The sequence below is a fragment of the Silene latifolia genome, chromosome 6, assembly GCF_048544455.1.
Source record: "Silene latifolia isolate original U9 population chromosome 6, ASM4854445v1, whole genome shotgun sequence".
NCBI lineage: Eukaryota > Viridiplantae > Streptophyta > Magnoliopsida > Caryophyllales > Caryophyllaceae > Silene > Silene latifolia.
The window spans coordinates 24172062-24183621 of NC_133531.1; the positions used below are offsets into that span (position 1 = coordinate 24172062).

General features: G+C 38.1%; 1 protein-coding gene across 1 annotated transcript; it reads left to right on the forward strand.

Moving 5' to 3' along the window:
* The first annotated feature begins 9915 nt into the window (after positions 1-9915).
* On the forward strand, positions 9916-11142 carry LOC141587815 (F-box/kelch-repeat protein At3g06240-like). The gene has a single exon (XM_074409282.1). It carries the CDS (start codon positions 9916-9918, stop codon positions 11140-11142), a length of 1227 nt encoding a protein of 408 aa, XP_074265383.1.
* Positions 11143-11560: the final 418 nt, after the last annotated feature.

Consider the following 11560-nt stretch of genomic DNA (forward strand, 5'->3'; position numbering starts at 1 on the left):
GAGGGGGTGAATTAGGTGTACCTTTTAAAATTTTCTCCCTGACTTGGTTAATGACTAACACAAGTAGTATCTATTAATACGAGTTTGAGAAACTTAATGAGTTGTAAGTTTACAAACGGTACAGCAGGTCTATGCAACAGTATGAGAGACTGTTGCACGGCACTGAGAGTGAGATCAACGTGTAAAAGAGGAGTGATACGAGAACACGAAAGTAAATAGACGAACAAGACAGTATTTAAAAATTGGTTCAGCTCCTACTCCGGAGCCTACGTCCAACCGTTATTTTATTGCTAGTTTAGAAATTTACTCAAACTTAACTAAACCATTACAATGAAATAACTCGCCAACCTACTCCGGTTGCAATGCTTAAAGCTACTCCGCTTCAAGACTTTCTCTTTGCTCGAGGCTACTCCGCTTCAAGACTTAAGGTTCTATCTCAACGGTTTACAGAGTCAGAATCTCAGTGGTTCACTTAAGAACATGGAGATTACAATTAAGACCTAAACACGAGAATCATTGAACATATTCGTTTATGCAACAGTTTAGCGAACTGGTACTTTGGAGATTATTACGGCTTTGAAAAACAGTTGAAGACTTTTGAAAACAGAAAACAGTTTTGCAAATGATTGATGAACAATGCTTTGAATGCTGAAAAGTTTTGCAAAGTGTTTACAGTGAATTGCTCTTTCCAAGTCTTACCATAAATGAAAACATGAGTTGGCTATTTATAGATAAAGGAAGTATGTAGGAGAAGTGTCTTATTACTACTTTAATCTACTGCCCATAAGATTGCAGCGTGTGTTTTCAGCTTAGAAATATGCAGAGCAAACATTCTTTGAGAGACTCAAGATGGTTACTTTTCTTTCAAGATAAAAGGGGTGTTCCCCATAAAGCACAAAAAACATAAGTCATGTTTTTAGCATAAAGAAAGCAACTTGTACAAAAAGAGATTGGCTATTGTGCAAACATATTCCTCTTGTTCTTCAGCTTAAAATAGTGTTTGTTTTAAACATAAAAAAAAGCTTTTCAAAGAGTTTCAAACACTTGTGAGTTTTCACGAAAAGATCTCCATACGTTGGTACCAGAAACCATGGTGCAACAGTCTCATGAACTGTTGCATGGTTTTGCCATAACTAATGCGTAAAGGAATTATGCTTAACTACCTCGTTTACAACATTTCTTCTAGACTATGGGCATGCTTGACTTGTCCTTCACCTTGATCATCTTGAACTTCTTTAAGCAACCATGGGATGCTTCAATTTGCTAAAACTTACTAAGAGGTAAACAATTAAATCATAAAGAAACTTGGCATCATCAACCAAGTGTGTTCTAACAAATTCCCCCTTTGATGATGGCAAGTTTTAAATATGTGAAGTTCCCCCTAAGCCCATGGTGAGTCGGTTTTTGAGCCAAATAGTAAGATCATCAATTAAACATGATCAAGGTGAGTGGGGGTCAACATGCTTGGCCTAAGTAGAACGTTTTTAATCATCATAGCTAAGATAGAATTACGGTGAACGTTAGCCGAAGAGTTGTTAGGTAACACATAAACACATAATTTAACTACTTCCCCCTCTTGACATCATCAAGAGAAAGGACGGAAACATGTTCAAGTAGTACTTAATTAAACCAACAACAAATGTGCAAAATAAGAGAAAGGAACAGCCCATAGTTTGCATAAGAATTAAGAACAGAGAGCCAAAAGCATAGGAAGGCAAGGATAGGTAAGGATGCCTCATTCATCATCGGACATGTGACCACCAAGAGCTTGCACACGCTCAATAAGATCTTCATTCAAGGTTTTGAGCTCAGCAACATCTTCCTTAAGAGTCTCATTGTCCACAACCAATTTGGACACCATGTTCATAAGTTTGTCTAACTTACCGAGAACAACACCCATGTCACCAGTTGAGCTACCTGTTGCACCAGTTTTGATTTTACCCGAGAACTTACGGGTTAACTTCCCATTGTTGATTGCCAGAGTCATTTGAGAAAGCAACCCCATGGTCATGTCATCACTGAGTTTTTCAATACCTGGGCTACCTTTCATGACAGTCTTCATTTTCATGAAGACGATGGACAACCACATACCATATGGAATCACAGTCTTCTTATCAAATTTCCCTTTTTGGAGGTCGGGGGCAATCTCATTGATACGGTGAAAGATTAGTTGGGGTAGGTTGATGGGACGATGTTTGATAATGTGGTGAATAAGCAGCATCTCAAGAAGAGAACATCGTCCCCGACTGTTATTACTTGGTAAGATGGCTCGGTGAACAAGGTTAAAGGTGAAACGGTGAGGGGCTTGAAGTTCATAGGCGTATATGTTGGTGGTGCCACTGCCATTGTCGGGTCGAAGGGTTCTCATAACCTCACTAGCCATGGTTTCATCAATATCACCCCAGGTAGTCTTAGGAAAAGTGGTAAGACCCTCGGCTTTAACCTCAAGGTAAGAGGCAAGTTGGTCAATGGTCAAGACAAAGGGTGTTTGGTTGATAAATGCCGAGAGATTACCAGAAGCAACATCAACCTTGACTGTTGCATAGAACTGAATCAACTCTGACAGGTAAACCGGAGATTGTTTGTCGAGGAGATTAAACCACCCTTGACCAATAATAGCAGATTTGAAGAATTCAAAAGCCGGGGAAGAATCATACCATGTTTTCTTGTAGCGTCTCCCCATGGAAGCAGCATGTAAGTATCGTGTGAGCACGAGGGTGTCATCGGGAGGTCAAGAGAATTGAGATGAGTGAGGACCTCGTTCTTGAATGGCTCATCATGAGTGATGACCATCAACTCTGTGCATGAATTGAGAGGAACTTTGTCCTCAATGATATCATCATCTTCCTTTGGAAGCTCCACCTCTTTCTTTCGTTGGTACCTCGGTTTTTTTGCCGTTCGTGACTTAGATTCCTTCTTTCTTTTGGAACCGGTTGCAGATTTTGTCTTTGACGGGGTTGGGGTTTCATTGGCAATATCGTCATCATTTCCAAATAGTTCAGTCATTTTGATTTGGGATTTTGTTTTGGAGATTTTGGGAAAAAGGGGTTCGAAATCATCATCAACAGTGTCTTCATTTGGGGGTTCATTGATGTTTTCAATGTTGGGAGTGGCCTCTTTCTCATGAAGGACATCCGTTTCAGAATCTTGATTTGGGGGATCAATTGTTTTTGCATTGTTTTCGCTCATTGTTTCCTTTTCCTTTTCAATTTCTTTCTCTCTTTCCTCATCTTCTACTTCCTTATCATTATTTTCCTTTTCAACAGTATCAACACCCTCCTTTTCTTTTTCTTTTTCAATAACATCAACTACCTCCTTTTCTTTTTCTTCTTCAACAACAGTAGCAACCATCTCATCCTCATCTTCCTCGGAATCATAATCAACATTGGAATCCAACATTAAGGAGATTGGTGGACTTCTTTTTAATCCACCACGGCCTCCTCTACCACGGCCTCCGCCTTTGTGACCATGGATTTTTTTCGTGCAATACTCGGTTTGACTGTTGGCGGCTTGGTAGGAGACGGGGTGGGTTTGTCGGATTTTTCAATACTTGCAGCGGATTGCGTGGCCATTTTTTGCTGGGCTATGTATTTGGGGTTGAAAGTATTTCGAAGGTTTTGAAGTTCTCTTCTTTTTGAATTTTTGGGAGCCATTATGTGGGTGATGGTTTTTGACGGTTTTTGGGAGATGAAAGAGGTTGAGGGAATCTTTGGATATTGATGTGGGTTGTGGGTAAATGGGAAAGTGGGGTTGTTTGATGGACGGTTGGGGTATTGAAGAGGGAGTGGGTAAGAGTTGAGGTGGAGTAAAAGTGGAGACAAGAATTGCATAGGTGGAGGCATAGTGTGCTTTAGATTAGACATAAAGTGGGTGCAAAGCTCAATGTACAATAATTCTAATGCAAAATGTAGAGTCCAAAGCAATTGTTTTACGGCACACTTGTTTATGTGGCAATTTAGACTTTTTAAACTTGAGAACACATATGCATCATTTCACCTCTAGTCAATCATATAGGAGAGATAATTTTAATGTATGTCACATGTCGCCTAACAAACCAATTTCCAACCGAAGTTTTACGAATTGTTCTCTTTCTAACGGTTTTGTAAAAATATCCGCAATTTGATTTTCCGTTCTACAGAAGTTTAGACATATATTTCCTTTTTCCACTTGATCACGTAAAAAAATGATGCCTTATATCAATGTGCTTAGTCCTAGAATGTTGTATTGGATTTTTCGAGATGTTGATAGCACTTGTATTATCACAAAATATAGGGGTAGTTTCGAAAATAAGACCGTAGTCACGCAATTGTTGTCGTACCCAAAGAATTTGAGCACAGCAAAGAGCGGCACTTACATACTCACTTTCGGCCGTGGATAGAGCAACGGTATTTTGCTTTTTGGATGCCCATGAGATAAGGCACGGTCCTAAGAAGGTGGCAATACCCGATGTGCTTTTTCTATCCAATGAACTCCGGCATAATCAAGCATCCGAGAATCCTACAAGATCAATGTCATAATGAGTTGGGTACCAAAGGTATAAACCTTGTGTTCCAATCAAATACCTAAAAATCCGTTTGACGGCTTTGAAGTGTGATTCTTTAGGATTTGATTGGAAACGAGCACACACACATACACTAAATTGTATGTCGGGTCGACTAGCGGTTAAATAAAGCAATGAACCGATCATACCTCGATATACCCTTTCACTAACACTCTTACCATTTTCGTCTTTGTCCAGATTAAGCTTGGCAATCATAGGTGTAGGCATAGGATTCGAGCTAGTTAACCCAAACTTACTTATCATTTCTTTTAAGTACTTTTGTTGGTGAATCATAGTCCCTTTTTCATTTTGCTTAATTTGAAGACCAAGGAAAAATCCAAGTTCCCCCATCATGCTCATTTCAAATTCAGAAGTCGTAAGATCCGAAAAGTACTTGTAAAGAATGTTGTTAGTTGCACCGAAAATAATGTCATCGACATATACTTGCACAAGCAACAGTTCCTCCGACTGTGACTTGATAAACAATGTCTTATCAACCGAACCACGTACAAAGCCATTTTCTAATAGAAATTTGGAAAGCCTATCATACCAGGCTCGGGGAGCCTGTTTTAAACCATAAAGTGCTTTGTCAAGTTTAAATACGTGATTAGGGAACTCATTGTTAAAAAAGCCCGGGGGTTGTTCGACAAAAACTTCTTCTTCAAGATAGCCATTTAAGAAAGCAGTTTTAACATCCATTTGAAAAAGTTTTATGCCAATATGAGATGCGAAAGCTACGAGCATTCGTATGGCTTCAAGCCTAGCTACTGGTGCAAAGGTTTCATCGTAATCAATCCCTTCTTGTTGATTAAACCCTTGTACCACTAGTCTAGCTTTATTTCTTAAGATTTCTCCAACATCATCAAGCTTGTTGCGATAGACCCATCTCGTACCAATTACAGTACGCTGAGAGGGTCTAGGGACCAGATGCCATACCTTGTTTCTCTCAAATTGCTCCAATTCCTCTTGCATAGCCGTGACCCAATATTCGTCGGTTAATGCCATTGTGATATTTGTGGGTTCGATTTGTGAAATGAATGCTTCAAAAGCGCAGTGATTTTGGAGTGATGATCTGGTTTTTATTCCTGAGGTAAGGTCACTGGTTAAGTTTGATAGAGGATGAGAGCCTTGATGTTTCCATTTCTTTGGAGCAATGATGTTGGAGGCCTCATCTGTTCCGTTTGGTTCTGATGCAACAGTGTTAGTAACTGTTGCATGGGGAATATTGTGTGAGTGTGTTTGTGGATTGGTTTCAATTTGGTTAGTGTTTGGTTCACTACACTCCTCATTCCCCCTGGATGAGCTAGCTTCATTTTGAGATGAGGGAGGGTTAATTCCCCCTGAATTTTGGTCAGCCTCCTCATGTGACAGTGGCTCCAACTGTTGTTCAGCTTCTTCCACTACTTGGTCCATGTCATGACGTATCATTCCAATTTCGAAGTTATCGTCTTCCTCATCATCCTCTTCATTATTAACCTCAAGGTCAGAATCTGAATCTGAGTCCACTGAATGAGCCATAAGACATTTGACATTTTCTTTCTTTGTTGACTTTGGAACATCATTGCTTGACTGAGACGAGATACTAAGTTTGGCATCCAATTCTTCCTCGAGGACATCGTCCTCATCGAATCGACATTCCCCAAATGGCAAGTCATTACTTTGCTTTTGTATTCTCTTTTAGCAAACTCACGCTTTTCTTTAGACTTAATGTCATTCCACTTTGGGCATTCTTTGATTTGGTGACCTTTGTCACCACATTTGAAGCAACCAACAGTGGTGGTAGACTTTCTCTTGGGAAAGCGTCGCTTGTTAGTATAGCTATTAGGCCTTTGAGAGTTTCGACCATTTATCATGCCAACAATGTTTTTGGTGAACATTGCAAACTCATCATCTTCATCCTCCTCATCACTTGAGAGAGCATAAAGAGCAAGTCCTTTCCCTTTAGAGCTTTCACCGGATCGCTTCATGAGAGTTAACTCATGAGCCATGAGTGAGCCCATAAGTTCATCAAGGGATAGCAAAGAGAGGTCTTTTGCTTCCTCAATAGCCGTAACCTTTGGTTGCCATTTTTCGAATAGGCTACGAAGGATTTTACGTACTACATCCTCGGATTCAAAGTTTCTACCTAGACTCTTGAGGTCATTAACAATACTAGAGAAACGAGAAGACAGACTATTAATTGACTCATCTTTACCCATGTTGAACATCTCATATTGTTGCATGAGAAGATCAACACGATATTTTTTGACTTGTGACGTTCCCTCATAAGCAAGGTTTAGGGTGTCCCAAATTTCTTTTGCCGAGTCACAACCGGATATCCGGTTTATCTCTTGTTCACCGATGCCATATTGAAGGATGGACATGGCTTTAGAGTTTTTCTCGACCTTTCTATAATCAGCCTCAACATATTTGTCCTCGCTTTTGATAGACTTAGTGCCATCGGCATTAGTCACCTCAATTTTGAAGGGACCATTTTGAATGATCAACCAACACTCGTAGTCCGTACTTTTAACATAGTGCTCCATGCGATGTTTCCACCAGGCATAGTTTTCTCCCTTAAAGATGGGATACTTAGTATGTTTTGAATCGTCCATAACTAAGGGATCAACTCTTTGGTTTTAACCAATATCAAGAGCCGAGGCTCTGATACCAATTGAAGAGTTAAGAACGATAAACACCTAAGAGGGGGAGGGGTGAATTAGGTGTACCTTTTAAAATTTTCTCCCGACTTGGTTAATGACTAACACAAGTAGTATCTATTAATACGAGTTTGAGAAACTTAATGAGTTGTAAGTTTACAAACGGTACAGCAGGTCTATGCAACAGTATGAGAGACTGTTGCACGGCACTGAGAGTGAGATCAACGTGTAAAAGAGGAGTGATACGAGAACACGAAAGTAAATAGACGAACAAGACAGTATTTAAAAATTGGTTCGGCTCCTACTCAGGAGCCTACGTCCAACCGTTATTTTATTGCTAGTTTAGAAATTTACTCAAACTTAACTAAACCATTACAATGAAATAACTCGCCAACCTACTCCGGTTGCAATGCTTAAAGCTACTCCGCTTCAAGACTTTCTCTTTGCTCGAGGCTACTCCGCTTCAAGACTTAAGGTTCTATCTCAACGGTTTCTGAGTCGAATCTCGGTGGTTCACTTAAGAACATGGAGATTACAATTAAGACCTAAACACGAGAATCATTGAACATATTCGTTTATGCAACGGTTTAGCTTAACGGTACTTTGGAGATTATTACGGCTTTGAAAAACGTTGAAGACTTTTGAAAACGAAAAAAGTTTTGCAAATGATTGATGAACAATGCTTTGAATCTTTGAAAAGTTTTGCAAAGTGTTTACAAAGTGAATTGCTCTTTCCAAGTCTTACCATAAATGAAAACATGAGTTGGCTATTTATAGATAAAGGAAGTATGTAGGAGAAGTGTCTTATTACTACTTTAATCTCGCCCATAAGATTGCGGCGTGTGTTTTTCGACTTAGAAATATGCAGAGCAAACATTCTTTGAGAGACTCAAGATGGTTACTTTTCTTTCAAGATAAAAGGGGTGTTCCCCATAAAGCACAAAAAACATAAGTCATGTTTTTAGCATAAAGAAAGCAACTTGTACAAAAAGAGATTGGCTATTGTGCAAACATATTCCTCTTGTTCTTCAGCTTAAAATAGTGTTTGTTTTAAACATAAAAAAAAGCTTTTCAAAGAGTTTCAAACACTTGTGAGTTTTCACGAAAAGATCTCCATACGTTGGTACCAGAAACCATGGTGCAACAGTCTCATGAACTGTTGCATGGTTTTGCCATAACTAATGCGTAAAGGAATTATGCTTAACTACCTCGTTTACAACATTTCTTCTAGACTATGGGCATGCTTGACTTGTCCTTCACCTTGATCATCTTGAACTTCTTTAAGCAACCATGGGATGCTTCAATTTGCTAAAACTTACTAAGAGGTAAACAATTAAATCATAAAGAAACTTGGCATCATCAACCAAGTGTGTTCTAACACAAGTTTATATCAATATCAATACTTTAGTTTAGTAACAGTGACACATACATTATCCAACCATTAACGGCCATGAATCGAAGTACTCAAGTAAAAGAAAGATGTAATGAGTGACTGATATTCCGTTGATTCCATCCTATTATATAGTCTCATTTGATGATAATTGAGACACATACGATATAAAATTTATTGTTATTTGGATTCATTGAGTACTAAAGTAGATATACACTTGCTTTATGCATTTACCACACTATCATCAATCCACTATCCCCCTTTTTCAATAAGTTGTTTTACTTTAGGTAAAATCCATCACTACGCAAAATTAGTTGTTGAAATTGTTATATTATTACTAATATTTTTGGTATTTGAATGATTATGAAATAAGATGGAATTTAAGTTGATTGAATTCGGGTATGACTCTAACAAATAAATGACAATAAGATCATTCGAAACATATTATTCATTCAAATATTCTAATCGTATTCTGTTAATGTTATCTACTATTTTAATATAATTCTACTAATTGTGAGTCATGGGCTATAACATAGACTTATATAAGACTAACCAAACTCAAAGACTAATTGAAATTAAATTTCTCATAAATTAATTAGATTAAATGTTAAACTCATAAGTTACTCAACGATGACACATATATTTTTCACGTGTAAGAACTAACATTTTTCGCAAGCTTATTTAAAAATAAAACTATTTAGATACCCGTGCAACACACGGGCACGAAATCTAGTATTACAACAAATATATAAAGTTGTTGATGTGTTCGAAGGTAACTGGTGTGTCACATACAATGTAACACTATATGGGACAGAGAGAATTTTGGTAACATGATTTTCATATAATTACATTAGTTATAAAAAAAGATCTTTTTATAAAATAATTATTTCAACAAAATATAATTCGGAGTAATGTATAACTACTATAATAAAACACGGTCATAGTGTAGTGTCGTTTCGAATACTGTAGAATAAAGTAAATCGGACAGAACTTTAGATATTTAAGTGTTTTTGTTTAGTTTCAATTAAAGTTTGATTTAGCCGGATTCAATTCCTGACCCTTGCGAATGGGAATTCGATTCCTGACCCTTTCGAATGAAAAAGTGAAACTTAAAAGTGGTGTATCAATTAAATTGCGTTTAGTAACCCGAGTCGTATTTCCTTAAGCACCTTAAAAATTACGTACAATTTTGGGCCAATCCAGGAAAAATAGATTTGACCTAACATTGAATCATCCATCATTCCATCTTGTATAAATCCTTTTACAAGCTCCAATTAACCCAATCGCCGTAATTTATCCCTCGTCAATTTCTTACTGTTCGATCGTAAACTTAGTCCTGTAAAATTATGGAAACAATGAACACCGAGAAGAAAGCCAAAACTTTGCAAACCGCCTCTGAAAATTTGAGCTCAATTTTCTTGCTGTCTTATATGCCACCGGAAATATTGACTCACGTTCTCGCAAATTTGCCAGCCAAAACCGTAGTGAAATTCAGATGCGTCTGTAAATATTGGTGCTCGATTATTGATCACCCACATTTCATATCCATGCATCTTAAACATACCAGTGTTAACTGCGACAAGAATAAAAACTTTTTAGTTGTCAAGGGATCGGTACTCGATGGATATAGAGAGTGCTTTTCGACTGTTCTTCAGGCTAACACTTTTAGAAAGACTTCTCGTATTTTTAGGATACACTGGCTATATGGCCGGTTTTATATCGCAGGGATTTGTGATGGGCTGCTATTAGTGAAATTTCACACGAGATATTTAAGCTTGTTTAACCCTTGTATTCGCAAATCATTGATTCTTCCTAAAATCCCACTTTTTCCCATTTTTACCACCTCTGCTATGTATATTATTGGGTTCGCCCCTAATAGTAACGATTATAAAGTGGTTGCAATCGAATTTGGAAAAGGTCAAGCTGACGATATGCATGTTATAGTAGTTTATACACTCAGTGATCAACAATGGACTGTTAAAAACAATAAGTTGAATGTTGACTTTCCGTATGTTAAGCCTTTGTTAAAGGGTTATAGCGACAGGTATAAATCAAATGCGACTTACTTTAAAGGGGAAGCACACTGGCTTGGAAATGATCAAGATCAGAATAGTAACCAGCAGAAAAAATCAACCCATCTCGTTTCCTTTAACTTTGATAAGGAAAAATTCACTATTTCGGAGCTGCCCTTTGCTTCTAACGAAAGAGAGTCGTCAAGTGCCCTGTTTCTTCTTGGGGAGTCACTAGCGATTTTCAGTATTTCCTCTGTAAGGTCCAACATAAGGGTGCTGGAAAAGGGGGAATGGACTATGTGGTTTTCGGGAAATTCAAGCATGTTTGGGTATAAATTATTCAGCTCCAACGCCCGTGTTTACTCGTGGAAAAACGTATTCTATTGTGAGACTGATGGAGGCGGCCGTCTTATTTGTGGGAAGAATTCCTACAACATCGCTACTTGCCAAGTGCAGAAGTTGACCAAGTCTAAGAGCTTGTTTTTTGAAGTGGAAAAGTATTCGGAGAGCTTGTTGTTGTTCAAAGGATACGGAGTCAAGGATCTAATGTCATTCCCATGACTGAAGGATAATGGATCCAGCTCCTGAGGTCGGAGAAACATATGAGTTGGCTTTTTGTGGAATTGAGGAAATGAAAATCCTGGTTTTAATGATTCAGAGACATTTGTCTGCTGATCCAGCCGCTCCCACTTCTTGTTCATCCGTCTCTGATCTAAGGTTTAAGTAGTTTATTAGTTTATATCACTTCATTAAGTTCATTTAATTTGTCGATTTTGATTTTTGTGTAGCCCTAGGTTGCAAATTTGAGCATCTGCATTTTTATTTTTAATATTAAAAGGGCATGCTATCAGATGAACACAAGCGTATGTAAGAGCGTTATGCCGCCTTGTTTGCTTTGCGTTCTATGTATTGGTTTTACCTTGTGTGTCCTGTTTTTCTTGAAGGAATATTCTTCTATCCTTTGAAACAGAGCGCCAGC

What these genes read in the sequence shown, in the direction of transcription:
- LOC141587815 (XM_074409282.1), top strand. Translation starts at nt 9,916, where the DNA reads ATGGAAACAATGAACACCGAGAAGAAAGCCAAAACTTTGCAAACCGCC.